Source organism: Sparus aurata, chromosome 13, assembly GCF_900880675.1.
Source record: "Sparus aurata chromosome 13, fSpaAur1.1, whole genome shotgun sequence".
Taxonomy (NCBI): Eukaryota; Metazoa; Chordata; class Actinopteri; order Spariformes; family Sparidae; genus Sparus; species Sparus aurata.
In genome coordinates, this window is record NC_044199.1 from 24,003,221 (window position 1) to 24,020,036 (window position 16,816).

At 41.3% G+C, this 16,816-nt stretch overlaps 1 protein-coding gene and 1 long non-coding RNA gene across 4 annotated transcripts in view; one reads left to right on the plus strand and one right to left on the minus strand.

Moving 5' to 3' along the window:
- The window catches only part of riox2 (ribosomal oxygenase 2), a 28,916-nt gene extending 17,051 nt beyond the window's left edge, over positions 1–11,865 (minus strand). For both annotated transcript variants that reach the window (XM_030438527.1, XM_030438526.1), the window contains exons 1-5: positions 11,723–11,865; positions 9,020–9,475; positions 6,394–6,513; positions 4,962–5,090; positions 3,783–3,886 (exon numbers count right to left, since the gene is read on the minus strand). In XM_030438527.1, coding sequence (XP_030294387.1) covers positions 3,783–3,886; positions 4,962–5,090; positions 6,394–6,513; positions 9,020–9,469 — 803 coding nt within the window. In that variant the 5' untranslated portion in view covers positions 9,470–9,475; positions 11,723–11,865. The remainder of the gene's footprint in view (positions 1–3,782; positions 3,887–4,961; positions 5,091–6,393; positions 6,514–9,019; positions 9,476–11,722) is intronic.
- Positions 11,015–16,013, plus strand: LOC115594446 (uncharacterized). Of its 2 annotated transcripts, none has more exons than XR_003986480.1 (2): positions 11,015–11,363; positions 15,312–16,013. It is a non-coding gene; the product is annotated as an uncharacterized LOC115594446 (long non-coding RNA). The 2 variants fall into 2 exon arrangements; XR_003986479.1 differs by lacking the exon at positions 11,015–11,363 and adding an exon at positions 11,839–13,434.
- The last annotated feature ends 803 nt before the right edge of the window (positions 16,014–16,816 follow it).

Genomic DNA, 16,816 nt, shown 5'->3' on the forward strand with positions numbered 1-16,816 from the left:
TGCTGCTTTGACACTTTCGTGACAAAAGTCAGTTTTTACCGTTTCTTCCTGCACCAGACACAAAGCAAACGTGACGGCAATGTTCGCGAAAAAGCGTGGTGGACATTATTTACCCTAGGTCCGGTTTTGGACGTGCCAATGCTTCCGGTCCGTCGCTTCGAGAGGTGGGCCGTGTAGCTAGCGGCTAGCGGCTGGCTGCTAGCTAGCGGCTAGCTACACACGAACATCCACAGATTGCGATTCCACTTTGTTGTCCACGCCTCTCCGGATCTCCTCAGACCCGAACAGACTCGGTCCGGACTCGTTTAATCTCATTAATCCACAACAGTCAGTTTAGATGCACAGAACAGAACGGGACCGAACCGCCGGCAAAATCCCGGTCCAGCTCGCGCCGCTGCAGGTATAAGTCTGCTTGTTTCTTAAGGTGGGGGGTCGCGGTGGGCTCTGCAGTGATTGACTCTGGTGTGCGCGTGGCCACGGTGTGCAGTGATTGGCTCTGGTGCGCACGTGACTGTAGTGGCTCCGGTGGACATGCTCGTGGAATTTGTAAAGCATTTATGAAATAATTTATTAACGGTATCATTGCAGTCCAAACAAATGCGAAATAGCACACCCTTGAACCACACAGCAGCCATGTTGAAACTCTCAGGTCAGTCTGATCCTGATCCGCAGAGATATTTGAGGAATACACAGACAGACAGACAGACAGACAGACAGACAGACAGACAGACAGACAGACAGAGTTTATTTGCTTTTACTAGTGCAGTGCCCGTAAGAAAAATGTATTCCTATAGAAAAGTGGGAGGTTAAGCAGCTTTTTCATGGATGGCCAAATGAGGCTGTGTTTGAACATGGGACGTCAGGGATATTTAGGTTTGTTGTGAAATCCGATATTCCAGGGTATAATTGGCCGTTTTTGACTATTAAAAACTATTTACTTGGTGTCATTATTTTTTTTAGCACAACCTCACATGTGACCGTAGAGTTATTTTTTTATTTTGTGATACTGTATTAACACAATCGACCTAAAATCACAAAAAAACATAAAATTTGTGTAGAAAAAGTTAGATTTTTTTACTGTGAAAACCACAAATATGTTTACAAACCATTTTGTATTACTTATAATCTAAACAACAATTTATATTTGCATTATATGTGCATACATTTTAAAAATGTACAAAGTTACATGTAACTATTTACATTCAAATGCAGGCAATGCTCATTCAGCAGTCTCCTAATTGTTTTGACTCATTAAACAAAAAAACGACTCCACTACACACTAAACACTACATAACACACTAACTATACACTCCAAACACGCTAAATGTCACAAATCTCTCAACTCTCGCTGTCTACACACCGACCGTCGTTGCCTGTCAATCATCTGCTTACGTCCCTCCCACAACTTCCTGTTCCTCAACAACCAAACTTGCTGCTTGGACACTTTCATGACAAAAGCCCGTTTTTACTGTTTCTTCCTGCACCAGACACAAAGCAAACGTGACGGCAATGTTCGCGAAAAAGCGTAGCGGACATTTTTTACCCTAAGTCCGGTTTTGGACGTGCCGGTGAGTCCGGTCCATCGCCTCGATCGGGAAGTGGGCTGTGTAGCTAGCGGATAGCAGCTAGCGGCTAGCAGCTAGCTACACACAAACATCCACAGATCTGATTCCACTTTGTTGTCCGCACGTCTCCGGATCTCCTCAGACCCGAACACTCGATCCGGACTCTTTTAGTCTCATTAATCCACAACAGTCAGTTTAGATGCACAGAACAGAACGGGACCGAACCGCCGGCAAAATCCCGGTCCAGCTCGCGCCGCTGCAGGTATAAGTCTGCTTGTTTCTTAAGGTGGGGGGTCGAGGTGGGCTCTGCAGTGATTGGCTCTGGTGCGCGCGTGGCTACGGTGTGCAGTGATTGGCTCTGGTGCGCACGTGACTGTGGTGGCTCCGGTGGACAATGCTCGTGGAATTTGTAAAGCATTTATGAAATAATTTATTAACGGTATCATTGCAATCCAAACAAATGCGAAATAGCACACCCTTGAACCACGCAGCAGCCATGTTGAAACTCTCAGGTCAGTCTGATCCTGATCCGCAGAGATATTTGAGGAACACACACATACACACACACACAGACAGACAGACAGAGGTTAGTCGCTTTTATAGAGAGATAAAGAGATGTATACTGTAGTTTTGGAGCCACCTGGTGGGTTAATAGTGCAACTGCACAGACAGATTCCTTTTTACGTGCCGTGCTACACGTGCCTCAGCAGAGGAAAATACTCCCGAGCTGGAGGTGGGTACATGTGTGCGACGCTGCAACTAATGTTTCTGTGTTTAATGTTTTAACAGTCTTTGAAACTGTGAGGAGCATGTTTTTTTACTGTGACGATTACTAGCATGTATGTGGAAAGTTACAGACATTTCTGTGCAGAAATAGTAACTTTATCGACGAGCAGTTTACAAGTTGCGCTTATGCTAACTAGCTAGCGATGCACTTGCTAGCTTACTCCTGGTGCAATATTTCATTGTTATTACTTCGGATAGTAATCTTTCCACTCTTCATTACACAGATCTGAATGATTGCAGTTGCATAACTTTTCGGATAACAACTGTGTTTTGCTTATTTTGTACCAGGTAGGCTTTGTTAAATGTGAGTTTTATATAATGTTGATGTAAGGTTTCTGTACTAAGTAGGCTTTGTTAACATAACCTGTTTCACTATATAGTGCACAAAATATTCTTTTAATTGTCTATGGACAAAATGTTTATTTACCATGTTTTGATGTCTTTATTGCAATTGTAAAAGAATAGCTCTCATTGTTTGTGTCATATATAATATTACCACTATATGATCACATGTTTGTTTATATTGAAGAAGTATGGAAAAAGACTGTTATAATACTGAAATGTCTTTTATATTAGTCTTTTGTGAAAGCAGAGGAAAATACTCCCGAGCTGGAGATCTGAATGATTGCAGTTGCATAACGTTGTGGATAACAACTGTGTTTTGCTGATTTTGTACCCAGTAAAAGGGGACCAGACTGAGAGCAAATCCTGTGTGGTCGTGCTGTCCTTCCTGCACCATAGACACATCCACTGTAGAACCACGCACAGACACAACCCGTTACACATAAGTTGCACAAACCGTTGCTCCTATCAACAGTTCCATCTGGGTGTGTTTTGAAGCCCTGCTCCATGTATTTTGGTATTTTTATAATGTTCTCTAACAATGTTTTATTATTTTTGACAGAAAACTTAATTTTCTGCTTGAGTTTAAAATTAAGCAGTCGCCAAGATGAAATGGACTACAGTAGATTCTGGGACTTTAATGTTATCAGACAAGCCTTGCTTCTGGTGTCATAATAAAAGCTGATTTATGGTTGCATGTAGGCTCTTTGAAAAGCCGATGCCATTACCTACACAAGTTGCCTTAGTGAGTGTTTATACATGTGTGCTGGTATGTCTACGTTGGTGGCAATGTGAGTGGACTGCCAGCTTTACTTTCCCCTTCAAACACACCAACTCACAGCTGTGTTTCTGGGCTACAGAGAGCGGACAGGCAGAATGTCTGCAGGTAGGGCAGCGGCTCCATGCAAACTCATCTTAAATGACTTGGATAGTGGAAAACCTACGCTTATAACTGTGCCTGAAAGCATCTAGTGTAGACACAGCCAGAGGTTAAAGCAGCTGCCGCTCTGATAATGTGATACTTTCACTACCCCTCCTATGTAGACACAATGTTATATTGAAGGCCACGGAGAAGACGAGCTCTCATACATTTTCTGGTAGGTGCTGAGAGTCAGATGGGTAGAGTGGTCCACTCCTGCTGGAGTTTTGGCTTGATGGATGGTTCCTCTGGGAAAGTACAGAAGATCCCCTGCCTGTGGAGAGATGGGATTCACTTTTTCAAGTCTTTTTCAAAAACATAAACTCAAAATACACACAGATGCTATAATTTAAAATTCCATAGTATGTTCATCATAAAAGGCAGATTCATAAATACCTAATAAAACTACACTACACTAATATGTTGTAAGCTTTTTTAATGGCCTGTTACTGAAATGTATAATGAGCTCAACATACTGCCTTTGTGGCAGTGTCAATTTTAACCACAACACGTATGGACCTGAAAACAATATGTGCTTCACTACAGTTTTAATGTCTGTATCTATAGAATATATAGCTAGTAGAGAATACACACAAAAGGTGAAGAGCAGGTATTCTTTTTACAGCAATCTCTTTTTTCACATCACATCGTCATATTTACAGATGATCATCAAAGGCAAAGTCTTCGTAAACAGATGAGGCTGGCAGTAGCCACGCTGCAGCAACATGAACTTGAATAACATCTCTGTCTTTTCTCCACTATGTGTCTGTCCAGACAATGCTTCCGCACAGGCATCATACAGGGGAGGAGAATGCGTTACAAAGCGCCACTATGAATGATATATGGTCTCGTAATGATACAAAAATATTTTTGTCTGTCTTGCTAACTGAGCTGGTCATTCCTGATATTCTTCAGTCTAAGTTTTATTTGGCTACCAGCCACTTCCAGTGCCTTTCTGAGACTGTGTGCCTGTAAAAATAAAATAAAATACAACTCATGTTATTTATAACAAATGATAAACATAAACAACGTGACTAATGCAAGCCCAGGTGTCATCGGGATGCCTTAAAGGCACACGGAGTTGCCGTGATAAAATTCACGCCAAGTTGGATCAGCCTCTGATTTGAACTTTTTACTTTGATTTTTGGTGATTTTGAATCTAGCCCTCAAGGGGTTGATGATTTTAGTTTTCATTGACTGTACAGTGTTTCCCACACATGGACTAGTTTGTGGCGGTTGGCCACAGAATCAAGACCGACCACCACAAATTGCATTTAGTTTAGTTTTTTTTTTGCGTAGGGGGGTTGTAAGCCCTACCCCCCTGTGTGTGTACGATTAGGGTGCTTTACCTTCAATAGAATTTCATGGCTTGGGCTGCCGATTCTCTCCTCTGACTCTAAGCTGTATTCTGTTGCCAGCTGAACAGTAGGATTGTAGAGAAGCCAATGTTTCTCCCCTTCCAGCTGCAGGATGAAAACCTGAGCAAAGACCAACATATTTGAGAGCATAAGGAAAGCAAAGTCTTAAAGTTAAGTTAACAGTTAAAGAACACAGTTAACAGTTAAAGGAGGTCCGATAAAACAGTAAAAATACAAAATAAGCAATGTCAACAGTAAGAGCCTGTACTTTGTTGTGAGCTTGTAGGTGTGTGTGTGAGTGAGTAGCCCCATTCATACTGTCCTTTGAGTGCCGGGATCCTGTGCCAATTCTCCGCATCCTCCTCTGTGTGAAAGTCTCAGATGCAACAAGCGGTGAAATTTAACTCTTGCGCTGATACCGGAGGCGAACCGAACCTGTGGGAATGGATAAGCTGGTGGTGCGGAGCGGGACCGTTGGTCTGATGGTGTTCACAGTAACTTACTCAACAAAATAAAGAGAAATGTCCCACAAAGCAACGCCACATGACCAAACAACAGTAATGTAGTAACTGGTCATCTCTCTGGCAACGTATATGAGGATAAAAATACCGCAGTTATACCCGGACAAGTGTCGCCTGTCCTACCGAGTCTCCATCACATTTCTGCCTGGAACACTACGTTTGTCCCCGGTAAAAAAACTCCTTCCAATACTGTGTTGTTGTAGTTACTGTCTTGATAAAAATCACTCGGCGGTCAACACTTCTGACCGACACTTAAGTGAACTTTCCCTCAGAAAACAGCATCCCTCCCTGCAAGTAAGAGAGCCAGACAGCGTCCAGATTACTGATGGTGATTACGTAATTTAGTGCGAAAAACTTCACTTTGGCACTTTCAAGGGTTGTTTGGTCAGTTCGTATCTCAACCACAACACATTATAACAGCATCCATATGATTATAAACAGTATGCTGGTAGATGTTTAGATTGACAGGTGGCCAGTGGGGGAAACACCTTGGAAAAAAACCCACATCATGACGTGTCCATCGCGCCTCTTTAGGAGCCGCAACGCTGGCTTACTTTGTGCCGGAATTGCTTGGCTCTGTGTGAACAAACAATGGCGGAAAATTGGCGAATCACCGCTGTGGCGATAATGCGGCGACTCTATGTGAAAAGGGCTACTGACTGGTCCAACTGATTTAAAAAGAGCACTCATAATCAATTAATAAATTACTAAATAACTTCTAGACTACATAACTTCTTGATGTGACAAACTGGAACTGTGTGTTGAGGCTTTTATTCTTCAAGGTGTCTCCTTGATCTACTGCTGATATATGGCATCTGCCTAATATTCAACTGTAAAGGGACCAACTTCCACTAAATTAGAGAATACAAATGTGCCATTAATGTGGTGATTCATTTTTGTACCTCAACATCATCATAGTGAACTGGAAGGCCCTGGGACTCCTGTGGTGTGATGTAGATGTTTGAGCCCACCAAAGCCCCAAAGAAACATTCCAGTTTCTCCTGGATCCTCCATAGCTCATCCTGAAAAAACAGGAACAAATCATATGAGTCACTTCTGACAAACGCCTACTCAAATGGATGATCTGAGATTTGTGAAAGAAACACTTTCAAATATTTTCGTCATACTTAGTCAGTTATTTCTCATCACACCTACCCTTTCATTCCTGAATGCACTTGCTGTGTATTTGTTTTATGAATGTAATGTAATTGTTAGTGAGGGCTTCGATAAAGGACTGTATAAACTCTTAATGCTGATCCTGATTTCCAGCTTCGCCCAGGTGTGTCTATTAAAACACGGATCCTGACAACTCTCCTTTAGTTTGACTGCTTTTAATGTTGTTGAGCAACAGTACAGAACATGGGCAAACTTTACGTGTGTATGTGGTTCTGTCAAAAAAGAAATAAAAACATTATGTAGCCCACATGGCATTAGGGTTGCCACCCGTCCTGTTTTTCCCAGAATTGTTCTCTTTTCATCAGCTGTCCCGGGAAAACATAAATCTCTCCCGGGACACAATTTGTCCCGTTTTTGTGGGGAAAATGTAAAACCTTAATTTGGTTCCCTTCATTCTGTAGTCTAGAAAGGTTCCCATCAAAGACACATGGATTAAAGTTCTCCGTCGCTACGACAGATTTCCGTCATTCAAACTTCACAGAGGCAACTTATGAGATCGATGTAGATCGGAGGAGAACAAGTGTTGGCTGATCTTTATTGACAGATTGTCACACTCTACAGCCAATGGTATCGTTAACAGTGTGTGCGCGCCTGACCAATGACAGTGTAGTGGCCCACACAGGGCGGGATCTAAACACGGAGCGGTGCTAACGTTTAGCTGCTTAGCTAGCAAGGACTCGTCGCGCTGCTACGTTATCAATTAGTTTTTGAGTTTAGTCAACACGTGAGAACTCGTCTGACACGGAGAGTCTCCTGTTGTGTGCTACATGTGTGAAATAACAACTATAGTCTGGACTTTGTCTGCAGTGTATCTGTGTAAACGGCTTCAGCGTCCCTCCCCTCTGGCACCGTCAGTTACCATGGTTACAGGAACGCCCTGAAACTTTATAATAATCAATAATACGTTTTTGAATGTACATGAATGTAGCCTGATTGTTGCTCAATGCTGAAATCTTGTATTATAACATACAGAACAAATATAAAGCCTCAGAGCTTCTTTGATTATTAACAGCATGTTAGTGATGACAGAAAGGCAATAACTCTGCAAAAGTTGCTGTTTGTATGATGTATTTTTCTGTTAAACGATAAGAGGCTCACTTTAAACAATATTATTAATAATAATAATAATTAATGATAATGATGATGAGTAGAAGAAGAAGTAGAAAAATAGCGTACTGAAAGGTTCTGTAGATGGTTGATTATTTGAAAGAATAAAACTTGAGAGAAGCTTGGCAAAAAAAAGGCACAGTTTGATTTCATAGATTGAAAATTACATTGAAAAGACAAAAAACATTTTAAGTGTGAATAGAACAGCTGTTCAGATCATCCTCCGGTAAAACACTGTTGGTAAAATATTTAAACTTGATGTCTGCGTTAGAGAACAGGGTGTGGGGTGAGGCTGTAAATCTTATCTTATTCTTTTAGCACGTGTCAAGTAACGTGCCATGTAACATGTTTCACAAATTTTCCGCCATATGTGTTTTGTGTCTGGCGAAAATCTCTAAAATCACAATGAAAATCCGCTCAAAAACAAAAAAGCATAAAGTGTCGTATCAAACAAATGAAAACATGCAGCCGTCACCAATTTTATGCAGTCAGCATCAGGGGTGCGTGTGTGTGCGCATCCTCATCCCAAGAGTTCATAGTAATTCGGATCAGATTGCAAAACATACATTTTTCCAGTTGTGTTAATACAACAAATTGGTTGTTATTGTCTTTATGAATAAATGTATTAACAAATGATTAAATTACTGTGTCTGTCCTCCTGTTGACATGTTGACCCCCCGCTGCAACATTTGGTTGTGTCCCTTTTTTCCACAAATCCAAGGTGGCAACCCTACATGGCATATGCATACATATAGATACATGCACTCTTACATACTTAAATCGCTCGCGTTTTGGCTCCCAAGAGGGCACTTTAGCACGCGTTTTGGCTCCCAAGAGGGCACTTTAGCGCGTGTTTTGGCTCCCAAGAGGACAGTTTATCATGTTCTAACCAGCCAAGGGGGCAGTTTAGTGTGTTTTGCCAACCAAGAGGGCACTTTGGCACGCTTTTTTGGCTCTCAGGAGGGCACTTTAGCGTGCATTTTGGCTCTCAGGAGGGCACTTTAGCGCGCGTTTTGGCTCTCAGGAGAAGTTTGTTGTTTCTGTGAAATAAAACTAGAATTACCGCATTGTGGTTGTATGCCTCCGCTGACCGTTGGCATATACACCAATCAGCCAAATGATTACAACTGAAACAAAAACACACACTGACTGCAAATGACCAACTGATGGACAGATATTATCAGCAGCATAGTTTTCCCAAAGTCAACAAAGCCATGACTTTCTTTTTGTTGGCAGCATTCTCACCTTGAACCTCTGTGGCTGGTGGAATTGGATTGTGGCCTTATTCTCAACCAAGTTCTTACTGAGGACACTGTTCTTCACTTGTCCCTCCTTGTTAAGCACTTTTTTCTTGCCATTGATGCAGCGAACAACGTTTATGTCCGTGTAGTATTCCAGACCCTGAGAACATAGGCTCCGCAGGTCGGATAGCTGGAACAAAGACTGGTAGTAGTAGGCTGTTCTGGGGTCAGATCTCTGCAGATGGAGGGGCTTCTTCTCCCAGTACTCCCCAAAGAACTGCTCCATCTTCATGGGCTGGATGAGGCTCTCAAACAGGCTGGCTGGGCCCTGGAAGCACAGAAGGGATGGAGTGTTGCTGTCTTCTGATCTGCTCTGTTTAGGAGGAAGTTGCTCATGATCACTGCTACATTTCCGTGCATTCTTTCCATTCTTTACTTTGCTTCTCTTCGGCATTTTAATCTGAGGGAAAATACAAAGATCTTCATCAGTAAGATGCCCAACTTCAGCTGATATTTTTACATATAACAACCTCGAGCTAGCTAAACATTACTGTGTTTATATGTGCAGTATTTATTCAGTTTGGGAAATCTGACAACCTCTGGAGCATTCAAGGTATAATCAAAAGGGACTAGATATCATCATTGCAGGAAAAATTGCCAAATGTTTTTGTCTCTGTTATGCTTTGTTTTTGCATACAATTGCGTCTTACTAGTGGTATCCGAACATTTCTAACAATTTCAGAGCACTTGAAAAGTCTAAAAGTCAAAATATTTTTAAAAAAAAAGATAATTTCTAAAATTCACAACCTTTTTTAACTAACATAACATTCTACTTCAATCCACTTTTGTTGACATTTAACCAAAAATAACATTTTAACAGTGGTAACAGTTTGCTTTCAGATTTTTCCAAATGCACCTGACAGCATGGTCTAGCAGTAATCTAACAGCATGAGAAATTACATTTATACAACTCCAATAACAAACAAGAAAACGTCAATTACTGCAGCCTATGATACAGTAAGAACAGCTGATTTCAGCTGAAGTAATGTGTCAAGCTTCCATCATTACTGCTCCTCCTGGTGGATAGATAAACCATAGCAACTGGTTTCCACACATGGCTCTTAGGGGCGTTACAATGTGGCCCCGCGATCACTACGTCATCGTGTCATGGACCGTTAGGGCCCCGTCACAGAGAAAGGGAAAGTTTTACGAGGCTTCATCTGTACAGGTTGTTTTCAGTACCGCATGCATGTTGCTGAAAATGTAGGCTAGACTCTGCATCAATTGACTGATTAATATAACATTCACTTAACCTTGCTTTTACCCAAATTAAATAATTCCTGAACGTTTCCTGTTTCATTCTCACAGTTTTATCATTCATTGGACATGTTGGAATATGATGCTCCTGCTGATATCTGGATTGTTCATTTTAATACAAGGGAGGCTTCTGTAAACACATTAAACTTCCTCTAGATCTAACCCTAACCCTTTGTGAATCCACAACCTTAAAGTTCAAACTGTTGTTGTGATTTTCTGTCTTTTACCTGTTTAACAAACAGCTGCACATGAAGAACAAGCTGCAGTCTGTATTTATACTGTGTACTGTGTAAATACTGTGTACTGTTTATTTATATTGTGTACTGTGTATTTATACTGTACTGTTTATTCATACTGTGTATTCATACTGTGTACTGTGTCCTGCTCAGAGGCCCAGGAACACAGACTTATTCATTGTTTTCCAGTATTTGGTGATGGTTCTGATTGTGAAATCATCATTTAATAACTCAGAAAGTTAGTATGGTGTCTTTTGAACACCGGAAGCTATTTCTAGGCTAAATGTTTCAGTGAAAACTTAAATGATGTAACGTATGAAAGCTGACGCTCAGGAATGATCAGCCTGACGTGTTTAAAACAGACCATGAAAAGAAAAATGTTGGTAATAAATGAAGAAAGTTGTTTGTGGTCCTTTTGTTGTCCTACAGTCAGACCGACACATTTTAACTCGCTGCTGAATCAGAAAACAAAATAATATAAAACTTGATGGTGACACACGAGAACTTGAATCTGTTATCCGTCGTCACACCGTATGAAACTCCAGTCTGTTGTGACCTATAAGGGCAGTCTGATCCGCTGCAGCGTCCAATCACTGATAAATGGGGCGTGGTGGCTGGTAGAAGCATGGGTAAAAAACTTTCGTGAAGGGAGCTCTCGTGTGTACTCGCTCATCGCCCCTCACTCAAAATTTGAGCGTTGGGATGGCAGAGAGGAATGACTTCTGGTTCAAGCGAGGAGGCGAGGAAACGACAGAGAAACGAAAGAGAAATGAGATGCACCCATTACTTTTGAAGGTAACGTATAGCGCCAAAAATGTTGAGAACACAGCGGACACTTAACCACAGTTGACGGTGACGATATAACAGTTTATTTTCGATGCGGCATCACTTTTCATAATTTCTATTCAGTCACATGAGAGCTTGAACATTATTCCAATCCCCCCTGAAACATTTAGCTTCATAATCATTCCCAGTGTTCAAAAGACACCACTGTTATCCACGTGATTAAATGATGAATTCACTCATTGAAAGGCATTCTGCCACCCACATGCTTTCTACACAGTAAAGGTGTAAGAACGCCACAGACAGTGGACACTGCCGCTGATAACGCCTTTATTAATGTCAATAATAATATGAAACACATGCTCACTCACCTCTCCCCCAGCGTGGGCCTGCACTGCCTCACGTCACTTCCGTCAACACGTCAAACTGCTTTCCGTTCGGCCGTACACTGCAGAGCCCAATGCGGCCCCCCACAGTCTGGAGTAGGTATTAAACTTGTCTCTTTAAAGACAGCCTGGCGAATGTTGAATTTGTAGAATGGCTCTAACGACAGGGGACGAGGAAAATATCTATTTAAATGAGAGAGCAAGTCCCTGAATAACTGTTGCCTTTCACCACTGTATTTATCACTCACAAAAACATCATATCATATTACCAACGGACACAGACCATCTAGATGTGTGCCAGTGACTTTCAGTAGGTCCACACCGTCCTTTCTGCCAGCAGCCTCTTCCTTCTGACCGATGACTGTAGAGATTAATAACACCAGTCCCTCTCCTCTTCTTTCAATTAACTTTGCCACTGAAGCTCTAACGGTTCTTTGCATAGGAAGCACATATTGACAGAACCAGCCCTCAGTTTGAACCGTTTGCAGGATGTGCCTTCTTTCTGATGAACAATGCCCCCATGTTTTCTTTTGCTGTCCTTCAGTTTCCTGTTTATGAGGTAATTTACACCTGTCTAAATTATATGTGACACACAGAATATATGCGGCCACATTATGTAACAAAATTATTACTTATGTCTGGTTTTAATGTTTATCTTCAAGAGCCTTATTCAGTTCATTTAATGAACATTTATGTTGGGAACTGTTTCCTCACTTGTGCCATAAGGGGGCATCACCTCCCTAGCAACATGGGCTTGGTGTGGCTGCTTTCCATTTACTGTCTTAATTACTTTGTGACTGAAACAAGACAAGGAAACACATGAGCTGGTGCCTGCCTCACCATCCTTTAGGACAACATTACAGTGTGCCTACAGGCCTCACGCCCTGGCCCTGTTACATGTACAAAAATTCCTAGCTATTGACTGTCATATGTTATGGAGAGAGATGTGGACAATGTTCTGTCCACTTTATCTGTGTCTGTGAGGTAGACTGACATACTAGAGATGCCTTTAAAATAATGCAATACAACTAAACAGAAACAGCCACCAAAAATGGCCTTCACCCTAACTCCACCATAAAAGGTTCAAAACTGTATTCATGACCATCTTAAAATAATAAACTACAACTAAATGTTGTTGTAATTTGTGTGTTGCTGGACTGTTGTTGGATTCTGACGCAATTGCACCCCCCTTTGTTATCACTGTCAAAAACAGACATTTAGCTTAAATAAATACAGCTTTTCTCCGTCTTTTTCACAAGAACAGTATACACCTGTTCCGGGAAAATCACCTTTTGCAATGAATCTGCTTTAAATGATAAGAGCACATCCTTCTACACAAATAGCACATTTTTAGTGTTAATTTAGTAGTAATCAGTAAGAGCAAAAATGTGAAGTTAATTTACATTTTTAATGCCTTGTTGTGAATAAATGTAATATTCCTGTTATACTCTTGCCTTTAAATCCCATTCAGCTGCCAAAGTACAGAATGAAAGTGGCTATGTGGTTAGCCAGCTAGCTGACAGAGGAAACAAGTATGATAAACTATATATACTGTATACTTACAGGAAAGTAATATATGGGGATGCTGCTCATTTCCTTTTCAGCATCTCACAGACTAGGAAACAACTTGATGTAAGTGAGCTCATACACTCAACAGACTCAAACCAGCACTGCACCGTGATTTGCTGAGCTGCAGAGTGAGTCGGGGGAAAAGCTCTGATTCTTATCTGCTATGTTACTGACTGTACTACTGACACTTTAACTGGCTCATAGCAAACAGATCTGCTAAGCCTGAGTTACAGGAGGATTGTCAGGGACAGGGTTAGCTTAGAGCATTATTGCAAAAACAAAATGAGTGTTTATTATCTTTCAGTGTGTTTTCTAAACTAGAAAGCCCATTTTTCCCATCGTGCATTGTGCTGAGTAGTAATATGTCTGCTCAAATCTTGTCTTATATTGGTAATTATGCATTTTTGTGCTGTTATATGGTTCTGTTAAGTTTTTTTAGGTAATTTTACAACATTATTTTAACATATTTGGAGTAAATGTTGAAAAACAAATGATGGTCCCACTAAGTGCAAATCAGATGGGATGGCATGTCGCTGCAGAATGCTATGGCAGCCATGCTGGTTAAGTGTGCCATGAATTTTAAATAAATCACCAACAGTGTCACCAGCAAATCACCCCCACACCATCATGCCTCCTCCTCCATGCTTCACGATTGGAATCACACATGAAGAAACCTATCTATCTGTCTATCTATCTGTCTATCTATCTATCTATCTATCTATCTATCTATCTATCTATCTATCTATCTATGTAATATATAAAAACGGTAAAATTGCGACAGTCCCTTTATGGATGGAAAGTTGTTTCAGAAATCCCTGTTGCAATTTTATATTTTTAAATGGTATAAATATGTTTCATATCATTTAAAAATATATATATATTGTTGGGTTTGGTTGGAGATGTGAGCGCATCTCTCATGACATGGGCCACAAAAATTATCCCTGCACCATCCAAACTGTAATATTTAATTAACTAATTATTTTTCCCTCCTCTTTGTCTTTTCACTCTCCTCTGAATAAGAAACTTCACAGGTTCTTAAAAGTCCTCCTCCCTACTCCTAACAGATTTTCATCTTTGGCTCTCTCTTAAGAGCTACCTTGTATGTACAAGGAGCTAGTCTAAAGTTGATGGAAATATTCTTAGAAAAAGTAGAAAATCAAAGAATTTTCTTAAAATGTTATCAGCCTATCAGGAAAGATGTGCAAGCAAACACACAGAAAGGGAGAGAGGGAGATAAATTGTATCCGACACCAATTCAGTTCATTTTACAGGAAGATTCCAAGATGTTTCTGCTCAACCCATTTTAATTTCCAACTAATTTCCGTCTAACTTCCCCTCAGCAGGCCTCTAAACTGAAGAAGTGTATTGTTGCAGCTTAATTTCCAACCAGATTCTGTCTTACCTCTGCAGGTCAGTAAGTTGAAGTACATTTTTAAACGTTTACAGTACAGGTCAGTCAAACTTTTAAACAATTTTGAACTGTCAGTTTTTTGCAGCCAACGTTAGCCACCATAAATTGCTAATTAGCGACAAAGACGAAAAATAAAAAAAAACGTCACACCAAAACTTCATGTTGTACAATAGATTAGTAGAAAACTAAATTAAAAAGTTTGTAATAAATGTATGTGTGTGTGTGACAGAGATAGATAGTAAGAGAGAGAGAGAGAGAGAGAGAGAGAGAGAGAGAGAGAGAGAGAGAGAGAGAGACTGATTGAATGTATAAGTGGTGAGAATGTAAATGGTTAAAAGGTGTAGTTGAGTAGACCATTGTGAAACCAAAAGTTACATGTGAGCTTTTTGAACTTAATGACATAGTTACTTACACCACAAACATATGTAAGCTAAGTAACATACTTATTTAAGTGTCACATGGCAGTTGGGACTGGGTTTTATTGATTATTGTATATTTTATTGATTGTATATTTTATTGATTATTGTATATTTTAAGAGTTTTTGCATGGTTTTATTTACAAGTGTGTTTTAAGTTTTTATTGCATGTTTTTAGAAATGTCCCACTGCCTGTGAACGCACCAGAGTGGTCAATGCACTGCACCTGGAGGTTCTGCCCTTGTCCTCAACAGGAGCCAATCGACGGTGGAGGAACGGGGGGTTTGAACTGGATAAAACACACAAGAGGGTAGAAGAAGAGTGGCGAGGCCGGCGTGTGGGGAGGACGTAGGGACCGGGCAACATGGTAGATAGAGCACACGGGGACCGGGCAACATGGCAGAGAGAGGAAGGCGAGGTGGAAGGCACCTAGTTCGAGACGGCGACGGAAAATCCAGAGTGTTACGACGCGTCACAACCGCAGCGGCAGAGCCTAATCGCTCTGCCTGGTGTGTGAGTATCCCTTCGGGCCATTAGGAACACTCTCGTGTATGTATCCCTATCCTATATTAGGACATTTCGCTACTGGACGACCGTACTGGCTGTGATTTTGTATTCTCCAGGTGACTTCCAGGACGCCTGATTAGCCAAGGCACCAGAGAAATCGGACGCCGCCGCGAGTCTCCTCCTCTGCATCCCATGTGACACAACTGTCCCGGTCTGACGATCTTTTAAGACTTTGTCTTTTAAGAAACTGACTTCTCTTTTTATGGACAATTAATGCAGCTACCTTGGTAATCCTCACGCAGAGAATTTTTATCATTGTATTGTTGACCTTTGTAAAATAATTGCTTGAAATAAATGATTGTGTACACCGGCATCTACCGCTTTGCCCTCTGTTCCTAGACGTTACCGACAGCGTGCTCTCCCCCGATATCAATCAGAACCTCCTGCACCCATTCCATAATTATTTATCTTCATTATTTTATTACACTCCCCTCTCCTTTACATTTGTCTCAACCACGATGTTCCCTAACTTAAAGGTGGAATATGAGCTCAATGCCGCCATCTAGTGTCTCAAGATCGTAGTGGCGACAACAAAAGGGTAATTCCAGCGGTCGGGTTGCCAGGTTTGGACAGGGAAGGAGGATTGAGCCGCCTCCGTTTCCTCCGTTTACTGGGTGTGGAGGTCGATGGGTCACGATCAGTATTCTCATATCTAGGATCGAAGTGATATAATGAAAATAAGTATAGCAGAGGAGTTTGACCGACAGGTAACGTTAGCTAAGTTAGCAAGCGAGTTAGCTTACCGATCCAGGAGAAAGTTCGCCATTTCCGCGAGTTTTGATGCCGTGGAAATCCTTTACATGTGTCCATCGAACGTATGCTTCACCGATTTTTACTCTGGTTTTTGCTCTTCTCCGGTCACTCAGCTGCTGGGACAGACAACGCACTGTTCGCTGGGGCTCTGAAGAGCTTGCAGACTCCGCCATTTTACCCAGTGTCAGCCTAGCTGTGCCGAGCATTGCCGAGGTTGCGAAATTGGCAACCCACAATGCCGGCCGCTATTTGGCTGGTACGATGTAAACAGGAAGTCATTGTCGAACCTGTCAAAATTTCTTTATTTATTTCAGACTAAATATAATTTTTCAAGGAAACGTATTACTTTTAATCTGCGCCCCT